Source organism: Euprymna scolopes, chromosome 27, assembly GCF_053919585.1.
Source record: "Euprymna scolopes isolate OS-2025 chromosome 27, ASM5391958v1, whole genome shotgun sequence".
Classification (NCBI taxonomy): Eukaryota; Metazoa; Mollusca; class Cephalopoda; order Sepiida; family Sepiolidae; genus Euprymna; species Euprymna scolopes.
This window is the reverse complement of record NC_136508.1, coordinates 44,473,932-44,492,322: the sequence shown is the minus strand read 5'-3', so window position 1 is coordinate 44,492,322 and position 18,391 is coordinate 44,473,932. Positions and strand designations below refer to the sequence as shown.

The 18,391-nt window shown below is 35.8% G+C and overlaps 1 protein-coding gene across 1 annotated transcript in view; it reads right to left on the bottom strand.

Annotated features, from left to right (window-relative positions):
• Positions 1–17,584, bottom strand: part of LOC145248841 (zinc finger CCHC domain-containing protein 9-like) — a 36,231-nt gene extending 18,647 nt beyond the window's left edge. The window contains exons 1-3 of the mRNA XM_080110565.1: positions 16,562–17,584; positions 10,650–10,991; positions 5,847–5,979 (exon numbers count right to left, since the gene is read on the bottom strand). Of these exons, the coding sequence (XP_079966691.1) occupies positions 5,847–5,979; positions 10,650–10,973 (457 nt within the window). The 5' untranslated portion in view covers positions 10,974–10,991; positions 16,562–17,584. The remainder of the gene's footprint in view (positions 1–5,846; positions 5,980–10,649; positions 10,992–16,561) is intronic.
• Positions 17,585–18,391: the final 807 nt, after the last annotated feature.

Here is an 18,391-nt window from a genome sequence, read left to right as displayed (position 1 = left end):
TTCATGGCAAGTGCTTGTCAGAGCTCCAATCTATGGTCCCCCCTCGTCAAACATTCACAAGAAACACTCATTTGGCTGTAAACACTATCAATAATTTCCCCCACTCTTTATCTGTGCGTAAACTTAAAAGGTAGATTCCATGAACAAAGCTTCTTTCTAAGAACTGCACACCTGTGGAACTCTCTTCCATTTACCTGCTTTCCAGCTGATTACAATATGGCTGTCTTCAAGTCCAATGTAAACAAGTTCTTGATGAGCCGTTTCCCTTAAGTAATCGAATTTACCAAATTTACACTTCTAACGATTACTATCATATTGTCCTTTTGACTACTGTACACTCTGTAACCCTTATCCTCGAGTGGCCTCTGGGCCATGATAAGTGGTAATTCCTTTGTAAACAAAAATAAAACACCTTGCCGAAGGATGTTCCAAACAATTTGATGGTAGGTCCAACACGTGCCAGCATGTAAAATAAGTATTGAAATGATGATGATAGGACGTGATGGTGGTATAGTGGTTAACAACACAAACTGACAACCCGAGTTCAAATCCTGTTCATTCCACAAAAATCACTTTCACGCGGTCCCTCCCCTTAATCCCCAATTTCTTTCCAGAAAGACCTCTGACTAGAAAAATATCGGGAAAATCAATGCCAACAATAGAATTTTCAAATTCATACGATATGATGGTGAGGCTAATTCTATTTAATACATAGATGAAACCATGACCAGTACTACCACTTTTAGTGGCAATGGACCTCGGAGTAATGTTAACCAAGAGGTGATTCCACACTCTCCAAAAATCCCCAATTTGGATAATGCCTACTGGAGAGAACGTGAGTGCCTACTATACATTTTCCACGTTTGTCTGGACAACCTGGAATGAGGATACTTTTTTCTACAAGTAAACCTTGACGAAATATTCAAAATCACATAGTATCCACAGCCCGAATAAGATCTCAGTATCGCTAACCAACGTTGGCTTTTACAAGGAACAGCACGAAGCTGGATACTCTACCAGATTAAATGAATTCTTGTCCTGGAATCTAGTAAGACCAACCAAATGGTCAATTTGGAAGGAGAAAATTATGTTCTCAACTTCTTTATTCGGTGTTTGAAAGGTAAGTGAAAACTTTAATAGAATATTCGAATGTATTTTGTTCTCGTATAAAGATCAAGTGTTAGCCCAAGTAAAACAAAATTCATACATTGGACCTTGTCAAACATAAAAGGGTCACTTACGATTGTTACGTTAACAATGGCTTCTATGGCCCCTTAAAAATCGAGATTTGAAATTGCGGATTTATACCTTTTCCGACGTATTAAAACGCAACCCAACGCTATAAAACTGTGATCACCGCATTGAACTCTGTAGACAATTTCATGGTGCATGCAAATATCTTTTATTGAGCCAGAGTGTAGAAGTGTAAGCCATTTTGAATCCTCTCATGGTTCGCTGTTACACACAAGTCCTGGTAGGTGACTTGTTTGTAGTAGACAGTTCCTCAGAACAAAATATTCTTACCGTGTCGAAACCCGGGAAAGAACATGTGAAATTGCACCAGAAAAGGTTTAATATTTATGAAGCAATTCTGGTTTCTGATTGGTTGGTAGCAGCATGTGAATTTATTTGATTCGTCAGTTCTTAGCAGCATCGTTTATAAATAGAATCGTCCGACTGTGTGGGATCATACCCCATTACTCTCCCAAAATATTCCAACATCCTCCCTATTTTTTATAATGGGGAAGTCCCTTGTGTTTGTTCTGCTCAAAAATAAATATATATTTTTATATTTACTTAGACATACCAAAAATTAGAAATCATTTGGATCTTAGAATTTTAGCATTTAAAAAGATGCCATTTTTAATTGTGTTCAAGCGTCAAAAAGGAAAATTACAAAGTTTTTTTTTTTTTTTTTTTTTTTAAGCAAAAGTATTAGTAGGTTAAAGTGTTAATACAAAATAAAATGGATACAGTTTAACGTCTTGTCCAGGACTAATTTTCTTTTCTTTTCTTTTTATTTTTTATATATAGAAATCTATATACTGAGCATTATCCCTAGGGTTTTCCGCTGATATTCATGCAAAAAAGTAATAGCCTTCTCATAAGTGGAACTTCACTGGTCTGTATTTTTAATATATAGAAATCTATATACATACAGGGCAGTGAAAAAAAAATTATTCAGTCGAATTCACCAACAAGTTTTGAGAAAAACGTTGTAGCTCTATCTCCTTTTCTACGAAATGGCATTTTATATCCATATGCCTAGATCTCTCGTTTTTTACGAAATGGCATTTTTTATATCCATATGCCTAGATCTCTCATTTTTTACGAAATGGCATTTTATATCCATATGCCTAGATCTTTGATTGATCATCCGTGCTCTGTGCTAAGACTATACTGGCTTGATCATCACAATTAATTACCACGGGGCTTGTAATCAATTCTGGCTCTAAAATAGTCTTCAGGATATTTTGAAGGTAGAGTGCTTCCTGGGTCGTGTGTGTGATCGCGATAAATTCTGCTTCACACGTAGAGAGAGATACAATCTGTTGCTTTTTAGATTTCCATGAAATAATAGGCCCATTTTCTGAGAGTCTAAAACAATATCCAGATACACTCTTGCGATCCTCGTCGCTTGCCCAGTCTGAATCCGAAAAACCTTATAATTTTAGGGGATTTCTTGATTTTCTAAATACTAACTTCTGTTCTTTAGTTCCTTTTAAATAACGTAGGACTTGTTTAGCTCTGTCCAAATCCTTCATTCTCGGTCGTGATAATCTCTGTGACAGTTTCGTTACTGTATAGCATACGTCGGGCCTGGTTGCAGTCATCAAATATATAAGACTACCCATAATTTCGCGATATTGTGTCATTCATTATTTCAGACTGTGTGTACACTTTTTATTAATATCATTTTCGACCGGTGCAGAGCGTTTCTTGCACTCTCCCATTCCAAATTTTAATAGTATTTTGTCAATGTACCTTGATTGAGTCATCGTAACAAGTCCTTTGCTTTGAGTAAATTCTATCCCCAGAAACCAGGATATTTTGCCAAGATCGGTCATTTTGAATCTTTTACTTAATTTGTTCTTAACATCAGTTAACATTATGTCACAATTTGATGCGATTAAAATATCCTCGACCCACAAAACCAAAATCAGTAGTTTATCGTCTTTGTGTTGGGTATATAAACAGGGGTCTACAGCGCATTGTCTAAATTGTTGTTTAATAATATAATCATGGAACACTTTGTTCCAACACTGAGCACTCTGCTTTAGACCATATGACTTGTTAAGTCGCCACACGCTATTTTTATTTTTCATTATAAATCCCTCTTGAGGGGTAATATAAATTTCACAGTTTATTGGGGCATTTTCCACTGAATAGCAATAGTCGATTTGATAATCTTTTATATTGTCGACCACAAAAAAATCGGGTCGTCTTCTATTTCTTTTTGGGATATCTCTCGACTTCATCATCATCATCGACACTCGTCTCCGTCATTTTTATTCTTTTCGTTTGTTCTAATTATTTGAGGTAATATAATTCCATCCTCTTCATATGACGGGTTTTCGTCTTTACAATTAAACGTGTCTGAATTGTACACACCGGATTCTTTTTATTTTATTTTTTTTCGGGAAAAAAATATTAAATGTGCTGGACTGTTTTTATCGTATCCCAGAAATATACCTCTGTCAGCTTTAATATTCAATTTACTCTTTTTCTCTATATATGCGAAGCAAGTTGAACTAAAATATATGCATTCTGCTTAAATTTTTTTTTTTTTTTTTTTACCGCAGAAAGATTCATATGGAGTTTTAGATAGTGTTTTGTTAAAACACCTGTTGCGTATATAGGCTGCCGCCATAAGTGCATACGTCCAGAGGTTTTTAGGGAGTTTTGATTCAATGAGTAGGCATCTTGCCATTTCAAAAAGTGTTCGCCACGCACGTTCAGCAGTCCCGTTTTGGTGTGGCAATCTAGGAGCTGATGTTTCATGCCTGATACGTTGGTTAATTAATAAAAGTTCAAAGTCTTAATAGATGAATTCCGTACCGTTGTCAGAGCGAATACACTTGATTTCACCGTAGGGGGTCATGTCGGCTAGATATTTCTTAGTTGCTAGCAGGGTATCAGATTTATTCTTTAAAAAATAAACCATTATTAAACCTGAATGGTCATCTACGAAATTCAACACATATCTATAATGTTCTCTGGCCATCGGTTCTACGGGACCGTTCAAGTCACAATGCACCATTGATTGGATTTTTTTCTGCTTTCTTGTATTCATAGTTTGTCATCTTCCCCTGCGTACAGACGTTGCAGTTGAAGGTTTTTGATGTTTGTATTCACATTCCATCAACTACAGTCGGCAACTTTTTGATATCAGGAATATTGCAGTGTCCAAGAATTTTATGCCATATCTGTAGATCATGGCAGGCGGTTTTTGATGGGACTACACCATTTAAATAATATAGTCTTCCATCCCCCCCCCCCAATGTCAAATACAGTTCCATTCGGGCACACCAGCCCCGATTTATTGGGGCCAAAGTTTATATCTGCACATTGTCCCATGGCAGCCTGCATAGAAAATATATTTTGTTTAAATTTTGGGACCAGAAGAGCGAACTCCTGAATACCGAAACACAGTTCAGCCTTATTGTTCTTTAGCGAGATTTTTGCATTGCCTTTTTCAAAACGATATCATTGACTCGACTCCCGTCAGCCAGTTCTACAAAATGATTTTGTTGCTTAAAGTTGGGATCAAAATTGATAAAATCAGATTCCTTTGTAATCACATGTGTCGTGGCCCCACAACCGACAAGAAAATTATTATTGCTCGTTGACGCATCAAATGTACACGAAAATAAAAATGTATGTTCGCTAACAGAGCTCTCTACATTTTTAATGTAGTCGCCATTTTGAGTCCTGTATCTACATTGGAAACTCTTGTGCTTAGGTCGTCCAATTATAACATAATTTTTGTACTTTTCTTAGGAAAAAACCTGCTTTTGGCAAAGTTGCGTTTTTTATTCCTGGCATGGGTATTTCTTTCTGGGTTATCACGGTGGTAAATGGCTTGAAATCACTCGGTAATCCCTTAAGGACCATGGAAATTAACAGACTGTCACTTATAACTTCGCCAGACATTTTTAAAGAATTTGCAGTTGTCTCGGCTCTTATAATACAATCAGTAACAGTTTCGGCTTCCTTTCGATAAATAATGCTCTCTCAATATGTTTAATTCTTTGCAGCCGTCGTCCAGGATAGACTTCAGTCATCTAAAAACTGTATTTATTCCGCAAAGACAGTTGCGTTCTTTTCAATGAAGTCGGGGTCGTTTCTGTTTTCAGGTTGTGTTTCTAGTACTTTGTGTAGCTTTTGGATTCGTAGATATCCCAGAAATTTAACTTGCCACAATTCGAACTTTGATTCGGATCCATCGAAATAAAGACGCACGCTGGGCCCATAACCTGTAGAAGTGTAAGCCATTTTGAATCCTCTCATGGTTCGCTGTTACACACAAGTCTTGGTAGGTGACTTGTTTGTAGTAGACAGTTCCTCAGAACAAAATATTCTTACCGTGTCGAAACCCGGGAAAGAACATGTGAAATTGCACCAGAAAAGGTTTAATATTTATGAAGCAATTCTGGTTTCTGATTGGTTGGTAGCAGCACGTGAATTTATTTGATTCGTCAGTTCTTAGCAGCATCGTTTATAAATAGAATCATCCGACTGTGTGGGATCATACCCCATTACTCTCCCAAAATATTCCAACACAGAAACTTTGGTATTTTCAGTTGTGTGTGTATGTGGATGGGGGGGGGGGTCTTGTAACTCACCTTTCATTCTGCACTGGTTTAAAGAATGTTCCGTTGATCCACACTTGAAACAAATTCCAGAACCTTCTTCAGTCATATCTACTTTTGGACAAGTAGCCATGTCATGGCCAGTTTGACGGCATTTGAAACAAACCTGAATAATAAAAAGAATTTGTAATCATTTATTTTTTCTACAAGTTCGTTCTATTTAGCATTAATATATCTTTTTTTTTTATTACATTTTCACCTCAAACAAGACACAGTGCCACATTGATGTCAGGGGCTACTATCGGAGACATAAGTTGGAGGGATACTATGAAGGGAGTTTAGCAGCAAGATGTCTGTTCACATTACACTTAAACTTCTGCATGTCAGTACAGTTAGGGAAGCAGGAACCCGGAAGGGAATTCCAAATGTAGCAGTTCTGGGAAAGAAATTATTAGAGTAGAAGGCTTTCTTACATCTAGGGATCTCGACTATGTAGGTGTGGGACTTTGCTGCTTGTGGGGGATACTTACGTTGAGGAGGTACAAGGGCTTGTTCGTCAGAGCATCCACCATTAAAATATTTGTTAAAAAGGCAGAGGGATGCAACATTCCATAGATGGGACAGAGGTTGAAGCTTAGATGACAGTTCAGGACCTATCAAGTTTGCGGCTCCCTTTTGAACTCTGTCCAGGAGTGAGAGACTAGTAGAAGATGCACCAGTCCAAAAGTGACAACAAGACTCCCTGCATGGGTGAATGGTTGCCTTGTAGACGTACAGGATAGTTTCAGACGTAAACAACTTTCTAGCATAGTAGAGAGAGCCCACCTTCCTCACAGCAGCCGCAGTAATGCCCTTGACGTACTGTTCCAGCTCATGTTCCTTGTGAACGTTAAGCCAAGGAGTTTAAACAAATTATTTTTAGTTAATGTATCTTTAGCTGCAGCTATTAGTGGTTGGGAAGGGTTCTTGTAATTATTCTTGACAGCATTGACACACAACTTTAAATCTAAACTCATGAAGCAATAACACGAACAAAAGCGAACAAGACACACTTCATAATTATAAGAAACTAGTATGGATACCCAGCATTGCCAGAGTCAACATACAGTTCAGTTTGGACGCACCTGCTATACTAAGGATACTGAGCACTTTTTCATCGATACTCGCACAACAATTTCAAAAATACAAGAATAGAATCACTCAAACAGAAAAAGAAGTATGTGACAACCTCCCCCACCCGATATTTCGGCAGAAGGGATACGAAGAGAAGTTATTTTCCAGATATTAAGCACTTTTTGTTGCCCATGTGCTGGAACCCCTCCCCCCAAAAAATGAATAAATAAATGAATCAAAACATCTTTTCTTTAAATCAAAATAGCAGCAAGTGCCTATGCAACTGAAAAAAAAAGAAAATGAGTAGCAGCAGCCAGGCTCAAACCTGAAACGCAAAAGAGGAAAATAGAAAAAAGTTACTGGCAAATGTGTTTGCCGACATGGCCATGAGTGCTTATGATGTCATGACGTTGCAAAATAAGGTTTATAAACACAGTTTTAGTTAATTATGCGTGAGTGACTTGCGAAAATAGTAACGTGAAAACTGACCCCCACTGCCAAAATGTGATGACGTTGACTGCCACAGAAGCAATCTTTTTCTTTTAATTTTCACATATTATGCATCTGAATGATTGCTTTTTCAGATGGTACTGATTTCGACCCAGTCGGATGCTGTTGACAAAAACATTTAGTAGACATACTAACACACATACACACAGAGGGGTTTAAAAAAAGTGATAGTAGTGGTGAGGTGGAGTGGTAGAGGTGATCAAAACAACAGTAGGCAGCGTTAAAAAAAAAAAATGGTAGTAGGCAGGCAGGCTCGAACCCGTAATGCAAAAGAGGAAAAGAAGGTAAAAAAAAAGATAACGTCTTAGCTGATGCGTCCATCATGAAATCGGAAGTTGTGAGCATTGGAATTAAGGGTAGTCAATTGAAAGAAGACGACTTCCGAAAATGTCGGCAAAAAAACAACCTCTCCTTATAAAAAATTGAAGGTGAAGGAATAATGTTTTTTGATATTTGTCGTCCGGGAGACCAAGCTTTAACACGATACTGATTTTGTCATGTTTCAATGCATCTGTCAGAAGTTTTTGCAAGACATACAAACACACATTTTGCCTTTTATATATAAGACTAGCGGGGGGGGGGAGTACCCGGCGTTGCCCAGGTGTTTGTAGGTGTGTGTATGGGGGGGGGATAAGTAATAACCCTGAAACGATGTTAAAAGAATCAGAAAAACGAAAAAAAAAAAAAAAAAAAAAAAAACAGCAAAAAAAAAAAACCCGCTGTGTGTATGGGGGGGGGGGGGAGTAAACTAAAGAATAAGCGAAGTAAAAAAAATAAAGAAACGTTGCCCGCGTGTCTAAAGATGTAAAAGAAAAAAAAAATAGTTTGGGTCGTGAGGCTGGATTGAACCCGGGAGCCTTGACGCGGAGGTGAAGCAAACTCCAACGACTTAACTGCGTAGGCCAAGAGTAAGAGGAATTGATTATAGTGTTAAAATAATGCTTATAAAGCGAGTGAAAGAGGTTTGATTGACAGATAGCCACTAAATGAGGTCATCGCGGGAGCGTTACGAGATGACATAGCAGTATTTTATTTTTTTTGTTCTATTTCACATTAGCGTTTATTAAATTACGTATTTCGTTTCCTGTCTAGATATCTCTCGCTATTTGTCTCTCTCTAAACCCACATGCGGTGAGCAACAAATGTTGAATATTTATCTTCACAAAGTCGAGCAAATTAAATAGACAGGTGAGCTTTGTTGTTAACTCTGAAATATTACAATTTATATGTGACTAGCGAGGGGTACCCGGCGTTGCCCGGGTGTTTGGGGGAGGGTGTTAAAAAAAAAGTAAGTATGAGGATCGAACCCGAACCCTTGAGGCAAAGTTGTAAATTAAAGTGTGAAAAAAAAAACATGCAATGTTAACCATTGCCCCACCGCGAGATGCTAACGGAAACACGTTTGAATTTATTTAATTAGTTGGATTTAGCAGGTGCCCGTTTTAATGAGTTAATGAGGTCAGTTTGACTGCAGGATTTCATTTACTGCTGAACGCTTTTTTTCCTCGCCCCCAAGATGTTATAGGAAAAAGACTAACCCACATGCTGCAAGCGACAAATATTGAATATTTATCTTCCCGAAATCGAGCAAATTAAATAGACAGGCGAGCTTCGTTGTTAACTGTGAGATATTACCATTTATATGTGATATAAAAAGTTTTAAAAAGTTGTGAACCAACCGACCGCTTCTCTGAAAAAAGCCTTTTGTAGACACACAGAAAAAGCGAACACACATACAAACATTTTCGCTTTTATATTTATAGTTTTAAAAAGTAGTTAGGCGACCGACCGCTTCTCTGAAAAAAGCCTTTTGTAGACATACAGAAAAAGCAAACACACATACATTTTCGCTTTTATATTTATAGATATAGATTTATAGTTTTTCCATATATATATATATATATATATATACATATAGAAGACGATAATGTTAGAAGTAAATTTTTTTTTTTTTCACCCCAAACAAGACATTACCACTTGAAATGGAAGAGACTACATTTTTTTTTTATTATATTTCATATAGTCACCACTCATGAAGGCCCAGAGGTCACTCAAGGTTAATGTTTAGCATAATGGAAATTTTATAACAATTTATTTCAGATGACGCTCTTCAAGAACATGTTCATGTTGGACTTGAAAATAACCATGTCATATTCAGCCGGGAAGCAGCTTTGTGATACTGTGTTCCACGGATGAGCAGCTTTAGGAAAAAGAACTCTGTTAATGGAATTTTTACTTAGATTTCGGCACAGATAGAGAGTAAGGGAAATTGTTGATAGTTGGTGTATGCAGTCGAGTGCTTGCTGCGAATGACTTACCAGTCCAAATGAGACAACAATACTCCATATATGGATGAATGGTTGGCTTATAGAGGTACAAGATACTTTCAGGCACTAGTAGCTTTCTAGCACGGTAGAGAGAGCCTACCTTCTTCACAGTGGTCTTGGCAATGCTCACAATGTAACTGCTCCAACTCATGTTCCCTGTGAATGTTAGGGCAAGGAGTTTAAAATGCAGAAAACTATACAAAGGTGAGACTGGAAGAACACCGTTAGGCCGTGACACGGAGGAAGGGGTAAAAAGGGACTAGCTGATTACATATTGAAAGAAAAAGAAACACACTTTCCTTTGTGGAACGAGATGAAAATAATTAACAAGGATGCAAGGTGGAGAGTCAGGCGACTCAGAGGCAACACATATGCGAAAAGAAAAATTACTAAGCAGACCGAGCTTAGATTTTAATAGCATTTGGGGGCCTCTAATTTTAGAAAAACAAATATTGTACACCCTTAAAATTTTGGCAATGAAAGGGAGATAATCCCCTATGGATCTTTATTAGAGTTGCCTACCATTTGTCAATTAACTTTTTTCACAAATTTGAAACTAAAACCATAAAATAGATACTAACTCACAGAATACAAAAATATCTACGGAGCTGGTAACTTTTCTCTTTTTCTTTTCAAACAACAAGCAACATGCCTGAAGACGGTCGAAGGACAATCCAACTGAAACGTTGCACAAATAACACTCAAGATGAGAACAATAATCTGATCAAGACAAGTAATATAACCAATCAGTCCTCATCTCAAAAACTCAAAACTTCAAAAACTTCAGAACTTTATCAGAGTTTTCTCCCTTGATGCATTTTTTTTTTATTCTGGTAAGCCATTCTTGCACCGAAATTCTTAAATTCAAATTACAAATCGAGTTTACCATATTTGTCTCCTTAGTGCCAATTCTTTTCAGACGTCGCTTTTCTCGTTTCCGATCTCTCCGCATGTAATCGATCATCATTTCTTTTTCTGCATTGGCTGCTTTTGATTTTATTTTGCCTTCTTGTGCACGCTGCTTTAAGAAATTCTCTGCAGCGGCTTCCATCGACACTTGCTTATTCAATCTGTGTTTCTCTATCCCACCAGACCCAGACGATTTGTGATGAGATTTGGTTTGGTTGGCTGACGAGAGTTCCTCCCAGGAACTCCCTTGGTGTGGTTTTTTCTCTATAGCACCTAAACAGCGGCGGGCCCGACGAGTCATTTTGTAAGGTTTTCAGAACTGGAAAGAGATAAATGTTCAAAATAAAGCATTTAATATCTAATTTTTGTACAGGAAAGTGTTTTTTAGAAAGAAAAATGTTTTGCGCAAAAACTGCATTGCAAAAAAAATATAATGCAAAAAAAAAAAAAAAAAAAAAAAAAAGGTTTTGTACAACCAGGCTTCGTAACAAAATGTATTATAAATTGTTTTTTCTAAAAAACTATTAAGAAAAAAGTTTTGTAATAAATGTAATGGAAAAAATGCATAAAAAAACAAACAAAAAAAATAGAAATTTTTTTGCAAAAACTATAAAAAATGTATTATAAAAAAATGTTTTTTGTAAAAGATTTAATGCAAAAAAGTTTTGTACAAATGCATCGCAAAAAAATGCATTTTAAAAATTGTCTTATAAAAAATGTTTTGTAAAAAAAATGTAATGTAAAAATGTATTATAAATTTTTTTTTGGTAAAAAAACTATAATGTAAAAACAGTTTTAATGCAAAAAAATTATAAAAAAATGTATTATAAAAAATGTTTTGTAAACAAATGTTTTACAAAAACATTTTGTAAAAAACTATTTATTTGGCATTTGTCTTGAATTCAACCATGTTCAAATATGCAAGGAAACAGTTCCATGGTAATGTGTTCCACATATGAGAAGTTTGTGGAAAGAAATGCTGTTCATGAATTTCAATTTTATTTTTAGTTTTAGGATAAATACAATTTACGACTAAAAAAACAATACTAGGCATAAAACTAAACTGCCTGAAATAGTTCACACCTTACACTTACCTGAGATTTATCCTAGTCCTTTCTGGGGTTTTTTCTTTTTACATATACTTCAAATAAATGCATTTGGACATTTTAAGAACTTAAAGCATAAAGACTGTTTTGCAAAAATGCATTGTCAATTTTTGTCTGTAAAAAGACTGTACTGTAAAAAAAATTTTTGTCTGTAAAAAGACTGTATTGTAAAAAACATTTGTCTGTAAAAGACCGTATTGTAAAAACATTTTGTCTGTAAAAAGACTGTATTTTAAAAAAATTTTTTGTCTGTAAAAAGACTGTATTATAAAAAAAAATTTTGTCTGTAAAAAGACTGTATTGTAAAAAATAATTTTGTCTGTAAAAAGACTGTATTATAAAAATAATTTTTGTCTGTAAAAAGACTGTATTGTAAAAATTTTTTTGTCTGTAAAAAGACTGTATTATAAAAAAATTTTTGTCTGTAAAAAGACTGTATTGTAAAAAAAATTTTTGTCTGTAAAAAGACGGTATTGTAAAAAAATTTTTGTCTGTAAAAAGACTGTATTGTAAAAAAAAAATGTAATGCAAAATACTGTTTTGCAAAAATGTATTAACAAATTTAATTCAAAAGAAAAGTTTTGCAAGAAATGTCTAAAAAAATGTTTTAAAATTAAAGAACTTTAAGCATAAAAAGTTTCATTGAAATAATTGAATCTGGTATTAAAAGAGCGAAAATCGGTTCACATACCATAAAACAAACACATTTTCGATCATGGTTATTTTTTGGTAAATTCTTTGGAATGCCGTAAATTAACAAAGTTTCATAAAAATTGTTCAATTTTTAGCATAGGTTCAGCTTTCTACGTAAATTTATCATAAAATGATTCCCTACCATATATCTGCATTAATAGACGAGGATCCTCAGTTAAATCCCCATAACCAATGAAATATGAGATTCTACTCTTTTAGGTGATTACATGCAAACAATCTGTAGCATTTGGGGAGAGGATAAAAATCAACAATTATTTTTAGACTTTAAAGTAGAGATTAGTTTTGCAAATATATTTGAATAGCGGGGATGCTCGGCGTTGCCCAGGGTGTTCGTTTTTTGGGGGGAAGGGGGTGTAGTAGGCAGGCAGGCTTGAACTTGTGACACAAAGGCGGAAAAGAAAGTGAAAGAAATCCTGAAAGTTTATCACTGTGCCATGACTCGAGTGGAAGTGTAAAGTGTTCAAATTTAGCGATAATAAAGAAATGAATGAGAATCATGTAAGCATAGAAATGAACATCTGGCTGTAGGCCAGTTAAGCTTTCAGCTTTCTGCCCCGTACTTGTTTCCCTACGATGTTGGGGAAAACCAGCTCCTCCCAAAAAGGGAGAGCAGTGTCCAAATGAATAGCAATTGTCTGATATGAAGGGTTTCCCCCATACTGATCAAAGCTGATTGCCTTTCTGGATGTCCCGGCCGGAAGGCCAGGAAGGTTGACTTTGCTTTGATTAGTTTTGCTTTATTTATACAAAAAAGACAAACAAACATCGGGAACGAGGGAGTTTTTTTTAAAAGTTGATCAAAATAAAGATAGCGACGACGTCCGTTTTCGAATCGGAGATATTAAAATCTAAGGAGAATAAGGAAACGTCTCCAAAATAGTAACTGACAGGCATACACAAACATGCACACCTATTTTGCCTTTATAGAATAAACGGGAGGGGGGGGTACCCGGTGTTGCCCGGGTGCTTGTAGGTGTGTGCGTTTGGGAGGGGGGGGGGGTAAAGAAAAACAAAAAGGAAACTTAACCCTGTTAAAATATAAAAAAAAAACATAAAAAACAGCGATTTTAAAAATGGAAAAAAAAAAAATAGGGGGGGAGTTGGTGACAGGTTGGCTCAAACCCGGAACCTTGAGGCCCATACGCTGAGCCTGAACACCTGCGCTACGGCGACAGTAGCAGTGTAAGAGCGATTAAAATGTGAATGTCAAACATCACGCTATTCCCCAGTTTTTAATGAGGTCAAATCGTTTTACTGCAGGATAGTTGACGGTGACGTTTACATCTGGTTCGAATCCAGGTTTGCTGTTTTATACAGAAAAGTGAAAGCAAAGATGCGGCGATCCGAATATGTGGAATATTTATCTTTTGAAAGTCAGGCAAATTAAATAGACAGGCGAACCCTCACCCCCCCACGCCCACGTTGTTAACTCGTACATATGATTTAGATGTGATATAAAAAGTTTTAAGAAGCGACACCCATGAAAAGGCGTTGGAGAAAAGTCTTTCTCTGACATACACGAAAACGCACACACAAACATTTTGACTTTTATATATATAGATGTAAAATGATCATTTACCTTTCAACCAGATAGCATTTAAACGACAGGGTACAGTTTCCGTTAATTCTTCGATGTAACCATGTCCTTGTTTTTGGGGAGGGGAGAGAGGGGTTGTTGGAAAGTTTTAGAGATGGATTTATGAAGCCACCCAGACTTAGGGATAATGGTAGGGTTCAAGTATTTTTTTTTTTTTTGCTGATATTTATGATTCAAGGGTTGTTAATGATGAAAGGATACACATAGGGCAATAACTTTGTGGGTCAGATGTTTTTGCCAGAGTTTTTGACAACTGGTACCAGAAGTAATTTTCCAGCAAGCATGATATTTTCATTTCGTCACGGCTAAGTAGGTTAGAGTTTGGTAAATTTTTACTTACTTTCCACCTTAAAAATCACCTTTTAAATGATGACTTTTAAAGATTTTCAGGTATGCTGAAAACGAAGATTTCATTTGAATTTGCTGTAAACAAGAAGTCTTCTGACTATTAAGCAATGTAATTTCTTATGTTATGGCTGGTGGCCAATTTTGTACATGCAAGCGCGTACATATTTTTTTTTTTACAGTTCTTTCTTTGTTTTTTATTAATACAGGGGCAATTTTGATTAAGGACTAAACTTATACTTGTGCAGTTTACGGACTGAGTTATTTTTTAGATAGGATTTTCAGGTTTGTATCACAATCCACAGAGGTACGAAAAAGTTGTCAAAAAACAAATATATAACAAATAAATGTTGGTAAATTTTCAGATTAGGTCCACCTCCATAATTTTCTTTTAAATGACGACTTTTATAAGTTTTCGACTATGCTGAATACGAAAATCGCATTAAAATTTTACATAAATAATTAGTTATCGAGATATAAAAAGTTGTACTATGCATTGTATTCTTTGGCAGGCATCTTTTTTATGTGCGTGCGCCATAAACAAATCAACTCATCTATGACTGACACTGCATGCGTGTAAAAGAGATAGCCGCCAAAGAATACAATGCATAATACAACTTTTTATATCTCAATAACTAATTATTTCTGCAAAATTTCAATGGGATTTTCGTATTCAGCACAGTCGAAAACCTGTATAAGGTGTCACTTAAAAGAAAATTGTGGAGGTGGAACTAATCTAAAAAAAATACCTAAATGTTATCAAAGGCAAGATACATTACTTTTCTACCTATCTGGATAAATTTTTAATGTTTTATTTGATACTAGCGGGGTTACCCGGCGTTGCCCGAGTGTTTGTTTCCGGGACGGGGGGGGAGTTTTAAAAAATGTTATGGTAGGTAAGTAGGAAGGATCAAACCCGGAGTCATGAGTAAAAGTAGGAAAATAAAGTGTGAAAAAAAAAAAAAGGGTTTGTATTACTGTACACATAGATTCGAAAAAGTTGTCAAAAAACAAATATATAACAAATAAATGTTATCAACAAAGGCAAGATAAGTTACTTTTCTACCAAACTGGATATAATTTTCGTGTTTTTATTCAATTTAACATGTTTATTCAGCTCGAAAACCATACAGTGTTTAGCGATGTATTGGAAAATTCAAAATGGCGGCCGATTCTCTCTTTAACACGGTAAGTTTGGAAAAAGGTGTAATAAATAATAAACTAGACAAAATACTGTTAGAAATTCACTCAATATATGTTACCGTGACATAACTTGACATATATTCGGTGGTTTTTAATAGTATTTTGTCTAGTTTAATATTTATAACACCTTTTCCTGAACTTACCGTGTTAACGAGAGAATCGGCTGCCATCTTGAATTTTCCAATACATCGGTAAACACTGCATGTTTTTCGAGCTGAATTAACATGTTAAATTGAATAAAAACACGAAAATTATATCCAGTTTGGTAGAAAAGTAACTTATCTTGCCTTTGATAACATTTATTTGTTATATATTTGTTTTTTGACAACTTTTTCGAATCTATGTGTACAGTAATACAAACCCGTCCCGTAACTTATTTTGCCTTTACTTGTTTTTTTGTTTTTGTTTTTTTTTTTGACAACTTCCGTACCTCTGTGGATTGTAAAAACTCGTAATTTCTTATGTTATAATTACTGGTGATTTTTTTTTTTTTTTTTTTCAGTTTTTCTTTCTTTTATTATTAATGTAAGAGTAATTCTCAATATGGATCAAACTTTTATAACCGTACGCTTTACGGGTCGAGCTATTTTTTTAGATAGGATTTTCATGCTAAATTTAAATTTTACAGTATCTTTTATTTATTCAATTGTTAGATGAAAGTAGAGAATAGTTAACAAAGCTCCCATCCCCATGTTGAAAAACGGTTTTCTAAATGATAACGTTATTATTTTAGCAAGATCAGTAAACTGCACAAGTACCAAACATTTCATCCACGTGGAAGAGTAAGACATGTTAAGAACGAATAGCAATGCATTTACCAAGACTGATTGTTATTAAAGGCATAGTTTTCGGTGTGGATTTGATTTTTTTTTGGGGGGGGGAAAAAACGTCCGAAATAATAATTAAAAAAAAATGGTTACTTACATGAATAAACAAGTTAAAATGTTTTAAAAGACAAAAGAAGTTGATCGGAACGGCGTTGTTGACTTTTAAGCGGAAGTGAACAAGATTGAAAACAAAGAACGGTAACTCTAATTTATTTTCATTGGGAATTGTCTCCCTTGGATTGTCCGTTGAGGAGAGAGAAATACAAATTTAAAAAGACTAGTGGGGTGGGGCAATTATTAAAATTGTCCCCCCCCCCCCCAAAAAAAAAGTGACAAAAAAGGTGAAGAAAATATATACAACAAATAAATGTTATCAAAGGCAAGCTAAGTTAGTAAGTTAGTTGTATCTACCTAGATATTGGGGTGGGGGCTGTAAATGATTGTTAAGTGTGTCGAGTTAGAACGAAAAAAAAAATAGCGCTGTCTTTACAGTCAGTTTGGAGATCGATAATGGCTTAAAATTTTAAAAAAAAAAAAAAAAAAGAAACAAAATACTGCTAGAACATTACATTTTTGCACGGTTGATGACATTTATTGGATGTGTTCATTTTGCTATATTGGCTGACGTCTACGAGATTGCTCCCAATTCTAAATTCCACAGATTATACTGTTTTTGTTTTGTTTTGTTTTTTGGGGGATTTTTTGTTTTTGTTTTGTTTGTTTTTTATTTTTTGTTCTTTTGGTTAATCTCATCAATTACAAACTTAACATTCAGATTAAAAAACAGTTTGAAAAAAGTATTTTTATGACTTTTACCGTCGAGGATCAGTTTTCAATTATAGCGTTAAATTGAACACCCACTTTGTAGTCATCATCGACAAAAACTGGCGACTGTTTCACGTGAGCGGTGAATATTCCCGTCTAAAAAAGGGATTACGAAGGCAGTCTTTTGAAGTACTCGAACATTGCAATGGCTCCCAATTTTCTCAATTCACCTATCAAATCTGTGGGGATTGATAGGAGTTGACTGCAAAACGGAGGTGGAGAAGTCAACAGTGTGCGAGCCTTTTCTAGTCTCACACAAAAACACACGTTCACATCTCAAGCTATATTACTTGTCATCTACATACGCACACACATACGCGCACATGTACACACAAGTAGATATATTAACGTTCGTGTACATACACTCACATTCACGTGTATACACACACACACACACGCTAACGTACACACATGTACTCACACACACGCACACGTACGCACACAAGGACAACGTCACTTCCCCTTTCAAAGGAAATCTACACATGCGCAAAAGACCACTGAAAACGACTATAAAAGCAAGAGACAAGCTGTTTCCGGCCTTTTTCAGACCAGCCTCCTAGCTGGATGATCTACAGACCGACAGCATGCTTTTCGGTATGCGCACGCACGCGCGTACCTTACACCACTTGCTACTATGTGGGACAAAAAACTAACAGACCGTACGTACACTTTATACGCTTTCTCTCTCCATGAACTAGAATGTCTTTCTCACTCTATCTCCCCTTCGGCTTTGATCCATCAATACAGACATCGGCGCGACTCTCTACTGAGCTTAACTCTCTCTTTCTATAGGCCAGTTTGCCACTTCGCATTTCTCTATTGCATTTCCCTTCCCTTCCACACGCGCAGTCGTCAACGGCCGAATGAACACGTGTACACCCAAGACTTTCGTTTCTCAACAGAAAATAAGCGACATGTTTATTTTATTCCAGCATTTGAGTACTTTGTTTCCTTCATTCAATTCGTTTCATTATTTTTTCTTGTAGCGAGTTAGGGTATTCATATCCTGGTCCGCAACAACAGTCAGAGACGAAGGTCTCATGCGCACCGGAAGAAAGCGTGGGACTTCCGATTGAAGAAAAGAACTTTCGAGAAGAGGATT